Source organism: Panthera onca, chromosome F1 (genome assembly GCF_046562875.1).
Source record: "Panthera onca isolate mPanOnc1 chromosome F1, mPanOnc1 haplotype 2, whole genome shotgun sequence".
NCBI classification, from domain to species: Eukaryota; Metazoa; Chordata; class Mammalia; order Carnivora; family Felidae; genus Panthera; species Panthera onca.
Window position 1 is genome coordinate 4,403,005 of NC_138355.1, and position 19,768 is coordinate 4,422,772.

At 45.7% G+C, this 19,768-nt stretch overlaps 1 protein-coding gene across 1 annotated transcript in view; it reads left to right on the top strand.

Annotated features, from left to right (window-relative positions):
• The window catches only part of DNAH14 (dynein axonemal heavy chain 14), a 323,430-nt gene that overhangs the window by 18,427 nt on the left and 285,235 nt on the right, over positions 1 to 19,768 (top strand). Inside the window, exons 3-4 of the mRNA XM_078440753.2 lie at positions 8,430 to 8,581; positions 16,157 to 16,288. Coding sequence (XP_078296879.2) covers positions 8,430 to 8,581; positions 16,157 to 16,288 — 284 coding nt within the window. The remainder of the gene's footprint in view (positions 1 to 8,429; positions 8,582 to 16,156; positions 16,289 to 19,768) is intronic.

Consider the following 19,768-nt stretch of genomic DNA (forward strand, 5'->3'; position numbering starts at 1 on the left):
GCGTGGTGCCGGCAGGACGGGCGGATTCACCCCGGCTCCTCGCTCCTTCCCCAGCCCAATCCTGGATGTGCCAAAAAGTGAGAGAGGAGTTGATGGAAATGAGAAAGTGACCAAAAACTGAAAAGCCCCGGGAAGGCAACAGGTGGTTAGTTGTTGGTGTCGATGGTGGATGGAAAACGACAGCTCAGAGCGGAAGAGGCAGCGCAGAGTGGAGAGGAGGTTGGAGGGACCCTGTGTTTTCCTTTTTCACGTTCCTCTCGGATCAGCATCCACTCGGGAAGAAAATAAGGAAACGCTGATGGGCTCAGGGTCTCCTTCCTGAAATCCCACTGAGCTGGTAGGAGGAGACTACAAAGGAACGAACCCACAAAGGACGGAGGGGGGAGACAAGAGCATGTGGGAGACACCGGAGGAGTTCTGGGAGACCAGAGACACGGTTAAGTGACTACGGACTCCGCAGAGAGGACACAGCACACCCCAGGCGGCGGCAGGCGAAGCCCGGAAGCAGCTGCTTCACCCCTGCGTCTCTCCCCGCCTCTCCTCTTCCCTCCCCTCCCCTCCCCTCGGTGAGCATGCTGGGGCTGAGGGGGCAGTGGCAGTGAGAGCAGGAGCTTGGGAGTTTGTAGAAGCAGCAGGTAGAAGGCAGGTGCCCTTCGTTCACCCCACTCAGCCAGGAGAGTGTTTCTTCCTTCATTCCGATACGAGAGTTTCGGGATGTGGGGACAGCAGACCCAGCTGAGGGTAGATTACTGTCCCCGGGTCAGAGGCGACTTTGGTATTCTTCCTCCGCTTGCCTCTGAGAACACTCACAGCCAAAGGTAAGAAAAGCGTCCTCTGGGAAACTGACCAGCCAACAGGAAAGATCGACACCTAATGCCAGCGGGGAAAACCTCCGATTATCCCACAGTGAAATCTGCCATTTGACAGCATCCACCAGAGCATGAAGAGTGGCCCCACAGCTTGATCTCGGTGAGGATTCTTAAACACGAATGGGTGACCCGTGACCATGGGAGGGAAGTTTATAGCTTGATAGAAACTCAAATCACAGAAGCCTATCGTGGATCGTCAGGTGACCGAGGAAACAGCAAGGGGAGAATTAAAAATGAGGAGTGTTTGGAGGCAAAATATATTTTGGAAATTAAATATATAATAGCAGAAGTAAAGCTGAGGAAATTCTCCAGAAAGAAGAATGAAAAGGTAGAGATAGAAAATTGGGGAGTAGGAGGGGGAGGAAGATGGCGGTGTAGGAGGACGCTGAGCTCACCACGTCCTGCAGATCACTTAGATTCCACCCACACCTGCCTAAATAACCCAGAAAACCACCAGAAGACTATCAGAACAGATTCTCCGGAGCCAAGCGTAGACGAGAGGCCCACGGAAGAGGGTAGGAAGGGCGGAGAGGCGGTGCACGCTACATGGACTGGCAGGAGGGAGCCGGGGCGGAGGGGCAGCCCGCTGGCAAAGCAAAGTAGAGGCCCCGAGTCTGGCTTGCAAAAGCGGAGGGCCCAGACAGAGTGTGTTCTGACAGCAAGCGGGACTTAACATCTGGAAGGTTATAAGTTAACAGCTCTGCTCAGAGAGCGGGAGGGCTGGAGGACAACGGGAGGGAGGGTTGTTGAGCCCCGGATGACAGAGCTCAGCTTGGTGGAGAACAAAGGCGCTCACCAGCGCCATCTCCCTCGCCCATCCCCCAGCCAGAATCCCAAAGGGAACCAGTTCCCATCAGGGAACTTGCTTGCACTGCGCAAACACCCAACGCTGTGCTTCTGCAGATCCATCCCTCCGGCGGCGGGTCTGACTCCCTCCCGGTGCCGCAGGGCCCCTCCCGAAGCAGATCACGGAAGGAAAAGCGAGCTGAGCCTGCCCTCCCACCCTCATGCACCTTGCCGATCCACCCCAGCTAATACGCCAGATCCCCAGCACCACAAGCCTGGCAGTGCGCAAGTAGCACAGACGGGCCACGCCACCCCACAGTGAATCCCGCCCCTAGGAGAGGGGAAGAGAAGGCACACACCAGTCTGACTGTGGCCCCAGCAGTGGGCTGGGGGCAGACATCGGGTCTGACTGAAGCCCCGCCCACCAACGCAAGTTATTCAAGACAGCACAGGGGAAGTGCCCTGCAGTCCTACACCACTCCAGGGACTATCCAGAATGACAAAACGGAAGAATTCCCCTCAAAAGAAACTCCAGGAAGTAGCGACAGCTAACGAACTGATCAAATACGATTTAAACAATATAACAGAAAGTGAATTTAAAATAATAGTCATAAAATTAATCGCTGGGCTTGAAAACAGTATAGAGGACAGCAGAAACTCTATTACTACAGAGATCAAGGGACTAAGGAACAGCCAGGAGGAGCTAAAAATGCTGTAAATGAGCTGCAAAATAAAATGGAGGTGACCACAGCTTGGATTGAAGAGGCAGAGGAGAGAATAGGTGAACTAGAAGATAAAATTATGGAAAAAGAGGAAGCTGAGAAAAAGATAAAAAAATCCAGGAGTATGTGGGGAAAATTAGAGAACTAAGTGATGCACTAAAGAGAAATAATCTACACATAATTGGTATTCCAGAGGAGGAAGAGAGAGGGAAAGGTGCTGAAGGTGTACTTGAAGAAATCATAGCTGAGAACTTCCCTGATCTGGGGAAGGAAAAAGGCATTGAAATCCAAGAGGCACAGAGAACTCCCTTCAGATGTAACTTGAATCGATCTTCTGCATGACATGTAGTGAAACTGGCAAAATACAAGGATGAAGAGAAAATGAAAGCAGCTAGGGATAAACGTGCTCTAACATATAAAGGGAGACTGATAAGACTCATGACAGATCTCTCTACTGAAACTTGGCAGGCCAGAAAGGAATGGCAGGAAATCTTCAATGTGATGAACAACAACAAAAAAAAATATACAGCCAAGAATCCTTTATCCAGCAAATCTGTCATTTAGAATAGAAGGAGAGATAAAGGTCTTCCCAAACAAAAACTGAAGGAATTCATCACCACTAAACCAGCCCTACAAGAGATCCTAAGGGGGATCCTGTGAGACCAGAGACATCGCTACAAACATGACACCTACAGACATCACAATGACTCTAAACCCATATCTTTCTATAATAACACTGAATGTAAATGGACTAAATGCGCCAACCCAAAGATATAGGGTATCAGAATGGATAAAAAAAACAAGACCCATCTATTTGCTGTCTACAAGAGACTCATTTTAGACATGAGGATACCTTCAGATTGAAAGTGAGGGGATGGAGAACTATTTATCGTGCTACTGGAAGTCAAAAGAAAGCTGGAGTAGCCATACTTATACCAGACAAACTAGACTTTAAATTAAAGGCTGTAACAAGAGATGAAGAAGGGCATTATATAATAATTACAGGGTCTATCCATCAGGAAGAACTAACAATTATAAATGTCTATGCGCCGAATACGGGAGCCCCAAATATATAAACGATTACTCACAAACATAAGCAACCTTATTGACAAGAATGTGGTCATTGCAGGGGACTTTAATACTCCACTTACAACAATGGATAGATCATTTAGACACACGGTCAATAAAGAAACAAGGGCCCTGAATGATACATTGGATCCGATGGACTTGACAGATATATTTAGAACTCTGCATCCCAAAGCAACAGAATATACTTTCTTCTTGAGTGCACATGGAACATTCTCCAAGATAGATCACATACTGGGTCACAAAACAGCCCTTCATAAGTATACAAGAGTTGAGATCATACCATGCATACTTTCAGACCACAATGCTATGAAGCTTGAAATCAACCACAGGAAAAAGTCTGGAAAACCTCCAAAAGCATGGAGGTTAAAGAACACACTACTAAAGAATGAATGGGTCAACCAGGCAATTAGAGAAGAAATTTAAAAATATATGGAAACAAACAAAAATGAAAATACAACAATCCAAACGCTTTGGGATGCAGGGAAGGCAGTCCTGGGAGGAAAATACATTGCAATCCAGGCCTATCTCAAGAAACAAGAAAAATCCCAAATACAAAATCTAACAGCACACCTAAAGGAAATAGAAGCAGAGCAGCAAAGACACCCCAAACCCAGCAGAAGAAGAGAAATAATAAAGATCAGAGCAGAAATAAACAATATAGAATCTAAAAAAACTGTAGAGCAAATCAATGAAACCAAGAGTTCGTTTTTTGAAAAAATAAACAAAATTGATAAACCTCTAGCCAGGCTTCTCAAAAAGAAAAGGGAGATGACCCAAATAGATAAAATCATGAATGAAAATGGAATTATTACAACCAATCCCTCAGAAATACAAGCAATTATCAGGGAATACTATGAAAAACTATATGCCAACAAACTGGACAACCTGGAAGAAATGGACAAATTCCTAAACACCCACACACTTCCAAAACTCAAACAGGAGGAAATAGAAAGCTTGAACAGACCCATAACCGGCGAAGAAATTGAATCAGTTATCAAAAATCTCCCAATAAATAAGAGTCCAGGACCAGATGGCTTCCCTGGGGAATTCTACCAGACATTTAAAGCAGAGATAATACCTATCCTTCTCAAGCTATTCCAAAAAATAGAAAGGGAAGGAAAACTTCCAGACCCATTCTATGAAGCCAGTATTACTTTGATTCCTAAACCAGACAGAGACCCAGTAAAAAAAGAGAACTACAGGCCAATATCCCTGATGAATATGGATGCAAAAATTCTCAATGAGATACTAGCAAATCAAATTCAACAGCATATAAAAAGAATTATATGAATTCAATCAAGTGGGATTCATTCCTGGGATGCAGGGCTGGTTCAACATTTGCAAATCAATCAAGATACATCACATTAATAAAAGAAAAGATAAGAACTGTATGATCCTGTCAATCGAAGCAGAAAAAGCATTTGACAAAATTCAGCATCCTTTCTTAATAAAAACCCTCGAGAAAGTCGGGATAGAAGGAACATGCTTAAACATCATAAAAGCCATTTATGAAAAGCCCACAGCTAACATCATCCTCAATGGGGAAAAACTGAGAGCTTTTTCCCTGAGATCAGGAACACGACAGGGATGTCTACTCTCACCGCTGTTGTTTAACATAGTGTTGGAAGTTCTAGCATCAGCAATCAGACAACAAAAGGACATTAAAGGCATCAAAATTGGCAAAGATGAAGTCAAGCTTTCACTTTTTGCAGATGACATGATATTATACATGGAAAATCCGATAGACTCCACCAAAAGTCTGCTAGAACTGATAACATGAATTCAGCAAAGCCGCAGGATAAAAAAATCAATGTACAGAAATCAGTTGCATTCTTATACACTAATAATGAAACAACAGAAAGACAAATAAACTGATCCCATTCACAATTGCACCAAGAAACATAAAATACCTAGGGATAAATCTAACCAAAGATGTAAAAGATCTGTATGCTGAAAACTATAGAAAGCTTATGAAGGAAATTGAAGAAGATACAAAGAAATGGAAAATCATTCTGTGCTCATGGGTTGGAAGAATAAATATTGTTAAAATGTCAATACTACCCGAAGCTATCTAGACATTCAATGCAATCCCAGTCAAAATTGCACCAGCATTCTTCTCGAAGCCATCAAAACCCTAGAGGAGAAAGCAGGAAAAGACCTCTCTGACCTCAGCCGCAGCAATTTCTTACTTGACACATCCCCAAAGGCAAGGGAATTAAAAGCAAAAATGAACTACTAGGACCTCATGAAGATAAAAAGCTTCTGCACAGCAAAGGACACAATCAACAAAACTAAAAGGCAACCAGCGGAATGGGAAAAGATATTTGCAAATGACCTATCGGACAAAGGGCTAAGTATCCAAAATCTATAAAGAGCTCACCAAACTCCACACCCGAAAAACAAATAACCCAGTGAAGAAATGGTCAGAAAACATGAATAGACACTTCTCTAAAGAAGACATCCAGATGGCCAACAGGCACATCTGGGGGTGGGGGTGGGGGTGGAGGGGTGGCCTAGGTGGGTACAGGAAGATCTGCAGAGAAGATGAGTAAATTAACTGTTCAATGGCAGTTAGTCTGAAACACAATATCAAATTTTTAGGAAAGGTATGAACAAAATAGGCTCAATAGGTAATAGGGAAGATGAACTTTTTATCCACTAAAATTGTCGTATTGGTAGTTATGAATCATGACTGACCCCCCCCCCCCCCACACACACATACCAGGCTCAGGCACATTCCCAGAGTTTCTGAGTTTCTAACAGGTTTACAGGTTCTAACATAAATTCAAGAAAAAATAAGTCCAGTCTTTCACAACTTCTTCCACAGAACAGAAAAAGAGAAGATAGTCCCTAAATTGAGTTAGGACATAATCTTCCTAGTCAGTTTCATTCACAACCTGAGAAGTAAAAAACCCTAGATGCGTTATAGGTTACAGGTTACTTAACCTGTAACCTACAGGTTATAGCAGCTTGTAAAAGTAGATGATACACCAAGATCAAATTGAGTATCTCATCTCAGAAGTGCAAGGTTAGTTGAACATTAGAAAATGCATCGATACCAATTACCATTAGTAGATCAAAGGAAGAAAAGCATTTGATAAAATGCATGCATTGTCTGTTAATGATAAAAACTGTTAGCAAACTACATGATTAAGGGCATTTACCAAAAATCTGAAGCAAATATTTTTAATGGTCAAGAGCTAAAAGTGTTCCTTGTAAGTTGAGAAAAGTGACAAGGATATTTGCTATTGCCACTTCTATGTGACAGCCTATAAAAGGTCCTAGGGCAGTAAGACAAGAAAAAAAAAAAGAGGACAAAAGGAGATGAAAGCTGAAAGGTTTAAAAAGGGAGAAACCGTAATCATTTATAAATGATGTCTAGAAAAAAGTAGAAAGGAATTTACAAAGTTTCATAATTAATAAGTGAATTTAAATTAGCAAGACTGCTAGATTAAAATCAATTTATGTAAGTGAATTTCATTCCAGCGATAGATTGAAAATGTAAATAAATCATAACTACCATTTGTAATTGTAATGAAAAATCCAGTACCTGGAAAAAATCATTTTTGAAATTATATGTTTGACCTTAATGGAGAAAATTACAAAATATAATTAAGAATGCAACACAATTTGTATAGAAAAGCAAAGGGCCACGAGTGTGTCAGCACTCTTCAAGAAAAAGAAAGTTGGGAGTCTTACCCTACAGCTGTCACAACTCTAGCAATTAAAGCACTGGGATACAGAAACAAGGAGAAACCAATACAAATAAAGAAACGGGTGGATAATGGTATATACATTTTGAGTAACACGGACTTGTTGTTACAGGTCAGGGAAGGGAAGGACGGGGGTGTTCGATAATGGTGCTGTGGCATCACAGATCCTTATGGGAGTGTGGGGGGGAGGGCCTGCCCCACACATCATACCCAAAGCTCAGGGATTTAAGAACCAACATATGATGTATAAGACTTGTAAAAGGCAAAACTTTAAAACTGTTAGGAAATAGTACAAGAATTTTGTCAAGATTGGAGTAAGGGCAGATTTCTTAAGAATAAACACAAATCATACAGACAAAGATAGATAAATTAGCTTATATTAAAGTGAAGAACTTACATTTGTGAAGACTTCAAACCAGAAGACATCTTCAGCACATATAAAATGGCAGAAGGTTACTTTCCAAAGTGCATAAAGAACTAAGCGTTGTTAAGAAAGTGGTATGCGATTCAGTATAAAAAACGAACAGAGGGTATGGACTGACATTTCAATGAAGAGGAAACTGTTCAAGGAGTTTTTAAACTAAGGGGACTCAAAACACTCAAGGAAGATTTAACACCTAAGGAAAGTATCCATGAGCAAGTATAGAGAGGTCGTGCTCCGTCTTTGCGAGAAACTTCCCTTCTTGTTCAGGTGATTAAGTGTTTTCATTTACTCTACTGGTAGTTACTGTTTCCCACCGAGCAGTATGTGAGGATCTACAGAACCCTGAATTTCCCCCGCCTCGTAAAAACACGGTCTGTGGTGTAAGTCATTTGTAGGCAGTGATTGTGAATTCGGTTCTTATGAAAAGGTTTTCCAGCATTTACAAACAGGCAGTTGGCTAATGTATTGTGAAAAGATTTTGGTTTGAATCTCAATAAGTGTGGTTGTGGGTGATTGTTTTATAAAGAAGGGTACTGAATTCCAGGAAACTGTATTCTGACCTCACTCTGCCGCTAATCGGGTAACAGTTCTTCATCTTTTAGGTTAGGTGAGGATTCTTAAGTCCTTTCCAGCATTAGAATTTCAACAATAATGTCAGATCTCTTTTGCATTTAACTAGATAGACTCTCCTTGTTCAGATCTACTTTTTAGAGGGTCTATCAAAAATTGTTTGAAAGGATAGATGTTATATTGTATAGTATAAAGATTTAAGCGTCAAGTCCTAGAGAACGTCGACCACGCCATCTGACTTTCTTTGTCACATCAGGCTTCGGAAATACGAGGAACAGGAGTATGGAGACGACACATCATCAGAGACTCAACCAGCTAAAGCAGCAGCAAAGGAAACCTTAAAATATAAGACACTTGAAACGTTTTCTGTAGCCTTGAAGTCAGGACAGACAGAAGAAATCTATCAAGGTTACTATCCAGGCATGTCAATTTATGTTTTCTTTTACGGAGATGGGAAGAAATTTCAATAGTGTAAACTGAGAAAACAAGTAATGTACGCTGAAATACTAGTTCACTTTCAAAATACGAGGTTTGGTACTTGACGGGTTTCATTAGTCTTGGCAGTTGGTAATATCTTCAGATAGAGAGCTTGCCTCTTAAAGGGGACATAATCTAAATGCTGTCATCGTAATCAAAATGACAACGGTGATCTCGCTGCCACCACCGAGAAAATCTGACGTTTCTGTAACTTTGGGGGTTTTTGTGAGGCAAGGACTCTAAAGTTGGCTCAGCATTCCCTGAAGGCCCCCGTACCTCTGGTTGTGCCGTGACCTCCTTTGTCGCTCTTGTCTGTGGGGGCCCTGATTACTCCTCCACACGCCTCCGTTGGTTCGGTCTTCTTTCTGCTCGTCTCAAATTCTGCCGTTAACCATATGTAAAATAAATTAAAATTTTTTTTAATTTTTCAACTTTTATTTTGAGAGAGAGACAGAGACCGAGGGCGAGAGGGGGAGGAGCAGAGACAGAGGGAGACCAGAATCTGAAGCAGGTTCCCGACTGCACGCTGTCAGCACAGAGCCTGACGCGGGGCTTGAGTGCACGAACGATCACGACCTGAGCCGAAGTCAGGAGTCGGACGCTTTCACCGACTGACCCCCTGGGCGCCCTGTCCACAGCTCTTTTATGTCCTCACCTTATGAAGGTTCCTCTTTGGTCTCCACCCATGGCCCCCTTCTCCCTCCAGCAGCCTCTGTGATACCAGTATCCTCCGCCCTTCCCACTTCTCTGCTCCCGGGTTGTCAAAACTTCAGCGCTACTCAGTTTAATTGCCGGTTTTCCCTGCTTTCCCTCTCGGACTGGTAAGCCTTTTTGCAGAACGCTCTCGCACCCTTGTCTGTGTGGGTTCTGTTCCCCGAGTCATGGTCCCCAGCATCTGTGGGGCACTCCGCGCCACCTGGTGCCAGCTGGCCTGCTTTTAGCTTTGCCTCTCGTTGCCCACGGCGTCTGTTTACCCTGTTGCGGTTCAACCTTAAGCCTCTCTTACCTGTTTATGCTTCCTGCTTTATGAAAACTAAAAATTAAAATCGAGGTAATCACATGGAGACATCTAACTTGTAGCTCCCCGGCCCCACGTCGGTACTTGTCTCGCTCCTAGAGTGCTGGGCCTTATAGCTAAGTGTCCGCAGGGCTGGCAAAGCTTCTGCTCCAGCAGAGTGAAAAGTGGAAGAGCTGTGACCCTTCCGTCACTTTCCTCAGTAAACGGGGGGCAGAAATACAAGGCTGGATAGGAATACAGGGGCCAGGCAAAGTAACAGCTTGTTGGCGGTGTCAAGGATTCAGGTCCTTATCTTGCGAAGACAAAAGCCATGGCGAGGGTCTAAACAAAGAGCTGACATCAGATTTCTACTTTGAAAAGATCACTCTGGCTGCAGATTGAAGAATAGACTGGAGGGGAAGAAGAATTGATACAGGGAGCCTTTGGATATTCTTTTTTTTTTCTCCATTTTTTTTTAATTTTTAGAGAGAGAGAGAGAGAGAGAGAGCACACAAGCAGGGGGAGGGGCAGAGGGAGAGAGAATGAGAGAGAGAGAATATCTTAAGCAGGCTCCATGCTCAGGACAGGACCTGACACGGGGCTCGATCCCACAACCCTGGCATCATGACCTGAGCGGAAGTCAAGAGTCGCATGCTCAAGCGACTGAACCACCCGGGCGCCCCGAGGCTTTGGCTGTTCTGAAGGCAGGATTATCAGTCAGGGTGGTGGGTTGGTGAGAGAGAGGTGGTGTCAAAGGTGAGAGCTAGGTTTCTGGCTTGTCTGATAGAACGAATGGTGGTGCTGTTCTCTGAGACCGGGAGCCCTGAAGAAGGGTCGGCCTGTGGGGGCTGGGAGCAGATTGTGATTTCAATTTGGGCCACGCGGAATTTGAACTGCCTTTGGTACACTCCGGGAGATGTCAAGCAAGCAACCGAATATATGTGTCTGGGGCTCAGAGAAGCCAGGGCAGAGACGACGTACTTGGAGTAGTTATGTGGGTGGCGGCTTAAACCGTGGACGCGGTGAGATTCCCGAAGGAGAGAGTACGAAGTGAGACGGAAGCGGGACCGAAGAACTGGAGCAGCGATGACCCGGGTAAAGGAGGGTGGCTGTAGTGGACACGGGGGGATGGTCAGAGCCAGGCTAGATGGAATGATGAGCTAGAGGATGAGTACGTGGTGTCACAGAAGCCAGAGGAAAAAACTACCAGGAACGAAGGAGTGGGTCCCGGTTCAAGATGGCTGACGTAGAAGGATCCTGAACTCCCCTCTTCCTGCACGCACACCAAGTATACAGCTACGTGTGTGACCGTTTCCACCGGAAAACACCCCAAAACTAGCTCATCATCGGCACATTGGGGAATGAAGGGAAAAGCCCCATCAAAATGGGTAGGAGAGACTGAGGCACAGTCTCACCGTAATCCCCGCCCACGGCCCCGTAGCCCACATCCAGGAGGGGACTCACAGTCCTGAGCCTCTCCCTGAGCCACACTGGGCACCCCAACTTTGAAGGCCTATCCCTGAGAGATGAGCCCCGCAGACAGCTAGCTTTGAAGTCCAGGGCTTCGATCCAGGACACCTACAAGGCTACAGGGAACTGAGAAACAATTCTTAAAGGACTTAGCGGTCACCCTCCCCAGGGCCTAGCGCACAGGCAGGCGAGCGAATGACTAAAACGTTCCCGGCCTTTCAGTGAACGAGGCCTATCAGATTATCCTAAAGCTCAGCTCTGAGAGTCAGGCTTCTGACATCCAGGGCCCTATTGAAATGCTCTCCAAAAATGGAGACTGGCAGGTGCCGTCCTGACCCTCTCCCTGTGCCTTGCTCCAGGGCCCCAGCATCTCCAAGAAAGGAGCACGTACACTCACCTGGCGCCCTGAGTTTCGTGGCTGCTGCCCTGGGGGAACCCCTAGATGGCCTGACCGGTGGCCAGAGGGGCTTACACTGCAGGTCCCACAGAACTGTTATAAGGGTGGAATTCTTACCTGGCTCCACCCAGGGCCCAGCACAGACTCAGCAGACTGGAAGAGACCCCCAGTCCTTCTGAGAAAGGGGTCTGTTGTCTTGTCCTGAAGCTTCAGCCTACAGGGCAGGCTTCTTTGGTGAACATATGAGGGCCCACTGAGATACCCTCGGGGGACAGAGCCCAGTGGGCACATCTGGTGGGGGGTGCTCTCCTCTATCTCACTCTGGGTCACTGGACTCTCCTGGGGTGGGGAGCTGGCGCACTAGTCTGGCACCCTGACTTTTGTGTCTGCCACCCAGGAGACCCGTTTTGACCTCCTGGGCCTGGTGACCATGGGGCTCGCACATGTGAGTCCTGCTGAACTGTTACAAATGGAGAAATAGCTCTTACAGGCCATCTGTCCCACAGATCAGAGAGCGTAGTCAGGTGCATCCACAGTCTGTCAGAATAATCTGTGTAAAGGGGGTGGGTTAATCACTTATATGCAGAATACTTATGAAGGTTAAGAGATTAAAGTAGCAAAAAGAACTATGACCACGAATTGTTGTTAATCAATACACAGGATAAAAAAGTAAATTGTGAACATCAAAGACATAAAAATGTGGGATGGAGGAGAAAAGTGTAGAATTCTAGAATGCATTCAAACCTAAGTTGCCATCAACTGAAATAGATTGTTATAAGTTGTTTTATGTAAGCCTCATGGTAAGCACGAGGCAAAAACCTATGGTAGATACACAAAAGATAGACAGGAATGTAAGAATACACTATAGAAAACCATGAGATCACAAAGGAAGAGGGCAAGAGAAGAAGGAACAAAGGAATTGCAAAACAACCAGAAAACAGTTAACAAAATGGCATTAAGTCCATTCCTATCGTTAATTACTTCAACTACAAATGCACTAATTCTCCAAACAACAAATACACAGTGGCCAAATGGATAAGAAACAAGACCCGTCTATATGCTGCCTACAGGAGACTCACTTCAGTTGCATAAACACACACAGACTGAAATGAAAGGATAGAAAAAGATACTCCATGTGAATGGAAACCAGAAAAAAGCAAGCTGGGGTAGTAATGGACCGTAATAAGAGACAGAGACGTCAATATATAATGACAAAGGATTCAATACAGCAAGAGAATATAACGTTTGTAAATATGGACCCAACATAGGGGCACCTGAATAGAAATAGATAGCGAAACAGTAATAGCAGGGGACTTTAACATCCTACTTACATCAGTGGTTAGATCATCCAGACAAAACAAACAAAAACAAAACCCACACTCCAAAACAATAAGGAAACCTTGGTCTTAACGTGTGAGACCAGATGGATTTAACAGATGTAGTAGTACATTTCATCTAAAAGCAACAGACTACACGTGTGTACATGGGACATGTGTGTACATGGGACAGACATTCTTCAGGATAGATCATACAGCAGGCCACAAAACAAGTCTCAATAACTATAAGAAGATTGAAATCATATCAAGCATGTTACCTGTCACAATGGTAAAAAACAAAAAACTAGAAATATTTACAAAAAGAAAACTGGAAAATACAGAAACATGTGGAGATTAAGCAGTGTGCTACTGAACAACTAAGGACCAAAGAAAAAATTAAATACCTTGAGACAAATGAAAATCTAAATACAGCATACCAAAGTTACAGGATACAGCAAAGTAGTTAGAAGAGGGAAGTTCATAGCAGTACAGGCCTACTTTGATTAAGTGAGAAAAATCTCAATCTAACTTTACACTTGAAGTAGAAAAGAAAAAAGTCAGTAGAAGGAAGGAAATAATGAAAATCAGAGCAGAAATAAATGAAATGGAGACTAAAAAGACAATAGGAAAGATTAATGACACCAAGAGATGTTTCTTTGAAAGGATAAACAGTTGAAAGACCTTTAGGAAGAATCGCGCACGTGCGCGCGCGCGCACACACACACACACACACACACACACGAAGACTCAAGTGAAATGGGTGAAGGTGGTCAGACGTACAGACTCCAGTTATAAACAAGTTGTGGGGATGTGATGTTCAGCATGGTGACTGTTAATGATACTGTCTTGCAAATTTGAAAGTTGCTAAGAGAGTAAATCTTCGAGGTTCTCATCACAAGAAAAGAAATTGTAACTGCGTGGTGATGAATGTTAGCTAGACTCTTTGTGGTGATCATCTTGCAATATATACAAGTATCAAATCATCGTGTTGGGCACCTGAAGCCAACCTGATGTTATTTGTCAATTATAGCTTAAAAAGGAAGGAGAGGTTGAAAGTAATGATACTGGTGAGTAAAATGAGGGCTGAAAGTGTGCATTGAAGTAGTAACCCCGAAGGGTCAGTCGCAGGAGTGCTGTGTGAGTGGAGGTCCAGAACCTGCCCAGAAGAGAAAAAGAAGTGGCAGAAGATGAAGAAACAGAATACTGATGACGTGCAACTCTTTCTAGAAGTCTGTGACGGAAGGCAAGATAGAGATGGTCAACTGGAGGGGAGTGTGGTCTAGGACGAGGTGATTCATGCTGGGAGCTGGACACACAGAGGAAGAGAAGAATCGTTAATAGTGTAGGCATGAGGGGGTGGTGTGGGCAAAAGACGGAAAGGATTGGTTTGGATGGGAAGAGAAACACACCCCCCCTTATTTAAGTCAGAAGGGACGGGAGGGAAAGACGGGCGCAGGTGTGGGTTCGTTGGCTTGTGTAGTCGTGGCACGTTGAGAGAACTCCCGCCGGATGCCTTTGTGTTCCCCGGGAAGTAGGCATGAAGAGCAGGTGAGTAGAGAGCGGAAGGTGGAGGTTCAGAGGTTTGAGGCGCATGGAGGAATTCTAGCCACCGATGAGCCAGAAGGGCAAGTCAGCCAGGCAGACCGGGATTTCAGGTTGTGATTAATAAAGGTGACCTTCGGGAGTTACCGATCCACTCGTTGTGGGCCTTTGTGTGACGGCACTGGGCTGCGGGACGTGGGCACGTCGAGCACGCAGAGTTGGGTTCGTCCAGGGCCGCCGCTCTGCCACGGAGATGAGATCAAAAGACGGTGAGGGTGCAGCGTGTTGGCGACATAATTTCAGCTGGATAGAGAGAGAGAGGAAAATAAACAGAGGGATGATGGATCGTCAGTGATGGGCCACGAACTGGAGGTGCTGGTGAAGTTAAAAACGTGACGCTGGGAGTATTAAGTGTGCAGGAAGGAGACGGGCAGGTGACGGCAGGTGCTGGGCTGTGATCGGGCTAGAGGTGAGGCTGTTCAGGGAGCGGGCCAGGGTGTTGTATCAGATGCCAGAAAGATGGCAGGTCTGATTTGGGGGAACAGGCCCTCGCTGGAGCCTGGGCCCCAGACTCATCGGTGGATGTCCGTGAGCTGTGCAAGAGTAGGACGTAGTGAGAAGGCACGAGTTTCGGGCGTAGGGTCTTGTTTAAGGGGGTGAGACGTAATGGTTCGGGAGTGGAAGTGGGAGCGGGGACGAAAACGAGCCCACTTTCCAGGCTTGAGGCACGCGGGGTGCAGGACTGTCACCGACCACTGCTTGAGAGGGCTGCGTGTGCGTGACGTCTGGGTGATCACCGGGTTTCAGTTAAGGCACAGGAGTGTGAGAAACTCCTGGGCTCGATGTTGGGGAGAAGGGAAGGTTTCACGGCTCTTTCCCACAGACGTTCTCGTGGCCCCCTGGACGGTACTTGTGTTTTCTTACCTCTCTCCTCCCCAGCCCTGTCCCCGCCGCAGTGAAAGTGCTTACCCTCCTCGACATGTGATTCCTCCGGCCGGATGGGTGTGTGATCTCTGACTCTACACATGGGATGTTCTCTCTGTCTGTCTGTCTGTCTGTCTGTCTCCTCTGACTTGGGACTTGGGTGGAAACGGAACCTACCGGCTGTGTCGCTTGTACTCATTTTGTGTTGTGTGTAATTATCGTACCTTATTCCCTACTTAACTGGAGGCTCACCACACTACATACATTTTCATCATATCAAGGAGAAAATGTATAATTTGTTTGCTTTTGAAAAGTGCATTTTCAGTAATTTCTGCCTTCTTCATGCTGAGATCCCACCGGTCAGGTGAGTCATAGAAGGAATCTGGGAAATTGGCCAAATGTGACTTTTCTGCATTTGTATCTGTTTCTGGCCTTGTTACTAAACCGCAGTTAATAAAAAAAAGCTTTTGTTGTAGATTTCACAGGAGCATTCTGCATTTTAAAGGTTTATTGTAACAATAAAGTTAATACTGGTCTTTGTAAGCACTTACCATGCGCTTTAAACGTAGGAACCGGCTTCAGCCTCTAACGCCCTCCGAGGTTCTCCCTGGAACAGTCCTCGTTTCCCAGGTGAGGAAAGGGAGGGGGACGGTTCCTCACAGAGGAAATCACAGGACTGGGCAGGGAAGCTCGGAAGGGCGCGTGGAGCTCGGGCCGTCTGACCCGGAGCCTGTGCTCTTAGAGACGGAAATTGCACTGTGATCTCCTGCGTGGCCTGGCACGTAGCGGGCCCTGCCATCGTGTATGGCGCGTGCTGGTTACTCAGTTAACGATGCTTTTGTTTTCAGAGTACCTTCAAGAAAGTAGAACTCTGCAGGAGCTTTCAAAGCCAGTTCCTCATAAGAAGAAAGAGGTATCAAAGGAGAAAAAGGGCCCAACTAACGCTTGTCCAAAAGTTAAGAAGAAAAGGCTTGCGTCGTATGACAGGACAGGTACGTAGCATCGCTGACCCGCCTTGTTTAGAAGACATTACGTTCTTTCAGATTATTTTGTGGTTTTATGTGCTTAAGTAGGACACTGATTTTAGAAGAAACAGTCTTACTGAATTCGGGTTGCTTAGAATTGTTGGGTTTCTTTAAATCCTTGAAAACCTAAAATATCAATAGATCAAAAAATTGACAGATGGTTCACTATGTTCTTAATTAGGAACAATCCCTGAAGGTTATGGTTAGAGAAGTGTGAAGAAAATGAAGTCGTGTGGTTTTGTCTTATCCTTTCAGTAAAATTTTATAGTATCATTAGATTTAATAATTTTGTGTCTTTGTCTGACACGGAGGTTAAGTCCCCAAATAAGTAATTCATTGAAACTGAATTTCTTACTGACATTCTCCAGTTTGTACTTTCTCTATGCCTCCAATTCTGATTTGTTTTAATATTTTCAGTTTGACAGGAAAAGGAAACTTTTCTATGTTTTACTGACATACCACGGTCCAGGGCAGATTAATCGTAAAGCTATTGAAGCTTAAATTTCCGGGCCTGACATAAACAGGCTTCATTCTTTTATTTTTTTTTTTTTATTATTTATTTTTTAATGTTTATTTTTGAGAGACAGAGACACAGAGCATGAGCAGGGGAGGAGCAGAGAGAGGGGGAGACACAGAATCCGAAGCAGGCTCCAGGCTCTGAGCTGTCAGCGCAGAGCCCGACAAGGGGCTCGAACCCATGAACTGCAAGATCGATCGTGACCTGAGCTGAAGTCAGACGCTTAACCGACTGAGCCACCCAGGCGCCCACTATGTGGGTGTGGGGGTTTGTGCTTCCGCAGTCCCTCCCTGCGAGTACAGGCAGGACCCCAGCGGGATGGAGCCTTGCTCCCAGAAGTAGGTCATTCCGTGTGGCATTTCTGAGATGTAGTTAAGGCCCTTTTTCCTGGGCAAGCCCTCCCTACTGATGGGCCTGTAAAAGAGACCAGAGGCAGTAGTAGATGCCACACTGCCGTCACCGAAGGGGCAGACTGCCATGTTGTGGGCGGGGCCCCATCGCAAGTAGCTCACGAGAGTACCCCGCCAACAGTCAGCAGGAAAATGGGGACCTCGGTCCTGCAGCCACAAGGAAACGGGCTCTGCCAACACCCGAGGGGAGCTTAGAGGCGGATCGCTTCCTAGCGTGTCTCGAGATGCGGGCCTGGTCAGCCGACATCTCTGTTTCAGCCCCGCAGACGCTGAGCCGAGATCCCTGACCCGGGAAACTGTGGGGCTCTGAAGGTGTGTTGTGTTAGACCCGGTTTGTGGTAACTTGTTACGCAGCAGTAGAAAGCAGGTACAGGGGTGACATGGTGCAGGTGTAGCGAAAGGCAGTCCCCTTTTCTGCTGCCCGTTCTCTGGCCCCAGTTACAGTTCACGCCAGCGAACGGTTATTCTGAAATCGGTGACTCGTTTCCATTTACGGTTTTATGCATTTTCTCTATTTATATTCATCCATCATGGTGGTTTAAAAATTTGTCCACATCTGTTCTGACACCCCTTCCTTCAAAAGGTGGAGCCTTGCTCTTCTCCCTCTTAAGTGAAGGCCAGACTCACAGCCTCCGTTCTAACCAAGTAGTATGGTGGAAGCGACAAAGTACGGTGTGGTGGAAGGGACAGTGTGTGACCGCGCATAGCGGTGCCTTCTGCTTTGTCGCGCTGCTCACTCTCTGGGGGACGCCAGTGTCACGTGGGACACTGCAGCCCTGCGGGGAGGTCCACGCAGTGAAAGAGCTGAGGCACCCGAGTGCGCTGTCCTGGAAAGTGATCCTCCCGCCCCAGAGCCTTCAGGTGACTGTCACCCTGGCCGACATTTTGATTGTGCACTCGTGGGAATCTGGGCTGGAACCACCTAGCTAAGCTCCTTCTGAATTCCTGACCCATAGAAATTGAGAGATGATCAACATTTCTTGTTTTAAACCTCTAAGTTTTAGGACAGTTACTTACACGTTGGTGGATAACTAATACATCCATTAAACACATGCATTATTTTGTGCGTGGGAAGGTCACACAGAGAAGGATACATGCGGTACGATTCGGTTATATGAATAAACCCTAGGAAAAACTGATCCCTAATCTTAGAAATCAGCGAGCGGCACTTCTGTGGGAATGGGTCGAAGCAGGAATGGTAATAGGGCAGGGCTTCAGGGGGGACGTTAGGATGGCTGATGTCACTTCCTTCCTGACTGCTGTGCACGAAGTCCTCTACCTACGCGTGCCGTGTGTGCTTCCCCGTGGATGTCACGCTTCAGTGGAAGTGTTAAAGTCTATGCCTACGTGACATTTTATTGTAACCTTTTGTAACCTGTCTTTTTGAGATGATTCTTGCTGACGTGTGCCTTTGGAATTTACTCCTTCGCTCTTTTTTTGTGTGTAGAATGCCCTCTTTTCTTTTTTGCCCGTCTTGAGCCTTATGTTAACATGCATTCTGTGAGTCTCTTAGAGCTCTCAGCGAGGCCCCTAGAGTGCAGCGGCGTCCCGCCTCGGAGCTCACATGGCACTCAGTGGCAGTATGGCTGTTTGACGGCTTTTCATTATGACGACACGTTCACATGGCGGGATAGTGTCATCACTTATATCTTTGACTCTAAGGCAGCAGTTCCGTTTTAAACTTTTCAAAAGAAAAGTTTTATTTTCATTCTGAAGATAATGTAATTTTCCCCTTAAGATGCCAGAACTTTTCTTCGCCACTGTCTTCACTGTCGCTGCTGTCGAGGATTCTGTCCTGTGGTAGTGCCTTTTCAAGGCTGTGAGCTGAGAAGGCGAGGGAACTAGAAGCTCAGCCTCCATGCTCGCTGGTGAGGTTTTGTTGTGTCTAGAACAGAAGATGCTGTGCTGTGTCTACGTAGCACAGTTAATGTAGTCTTTATGCTGCTCTCTCCCTCTCTCTTTTTCTTGTTTCATGGTTTTTCTCTGGAAGGCTTTCTCTTGAAAGTTACAATTTCCTGACCTGACTTCTGGTGCCCTTATTCTTTTTGTTTTGTTCTGTTTTTTTTGAGTTCCGTGATTATTTGTTTTGAGAGAAACGGAGAGAGGGCACGCACACACGTGAGCGGGGAAGGGGCAGAAAGAGAGGGGGAGAGACAGAATCCCAAGCAGGCCCCGTGCTGTCAGGGCAGAGCCCAACGTGAGGCTCAATCTCACGAACTGTGAGATCATGACCTGAGCTGAAGTCAAGAGTCAGTCGCTCAACCGACTGAGCCGCCCAGGCGCCCCTGGTCCCCGGATTTGTGACTCACTGCGAAAGTGGGATGCAGGCTTATCTTCTATTTCTGATGTAAAGAATTGCTGTCTGGGATCGTACCGTGCACCCAGCATGCTAGGGCAGGGCCTCACACCCCAGTGTTAAGGTGTGTAACCACTGTCTGGTTTTAGTAAATATCTGTGATTTTCTGAATTAATCTGGCTTTTGACAAAAATTTCCCCCCGGCTTTTTGGAGGATGTATGTT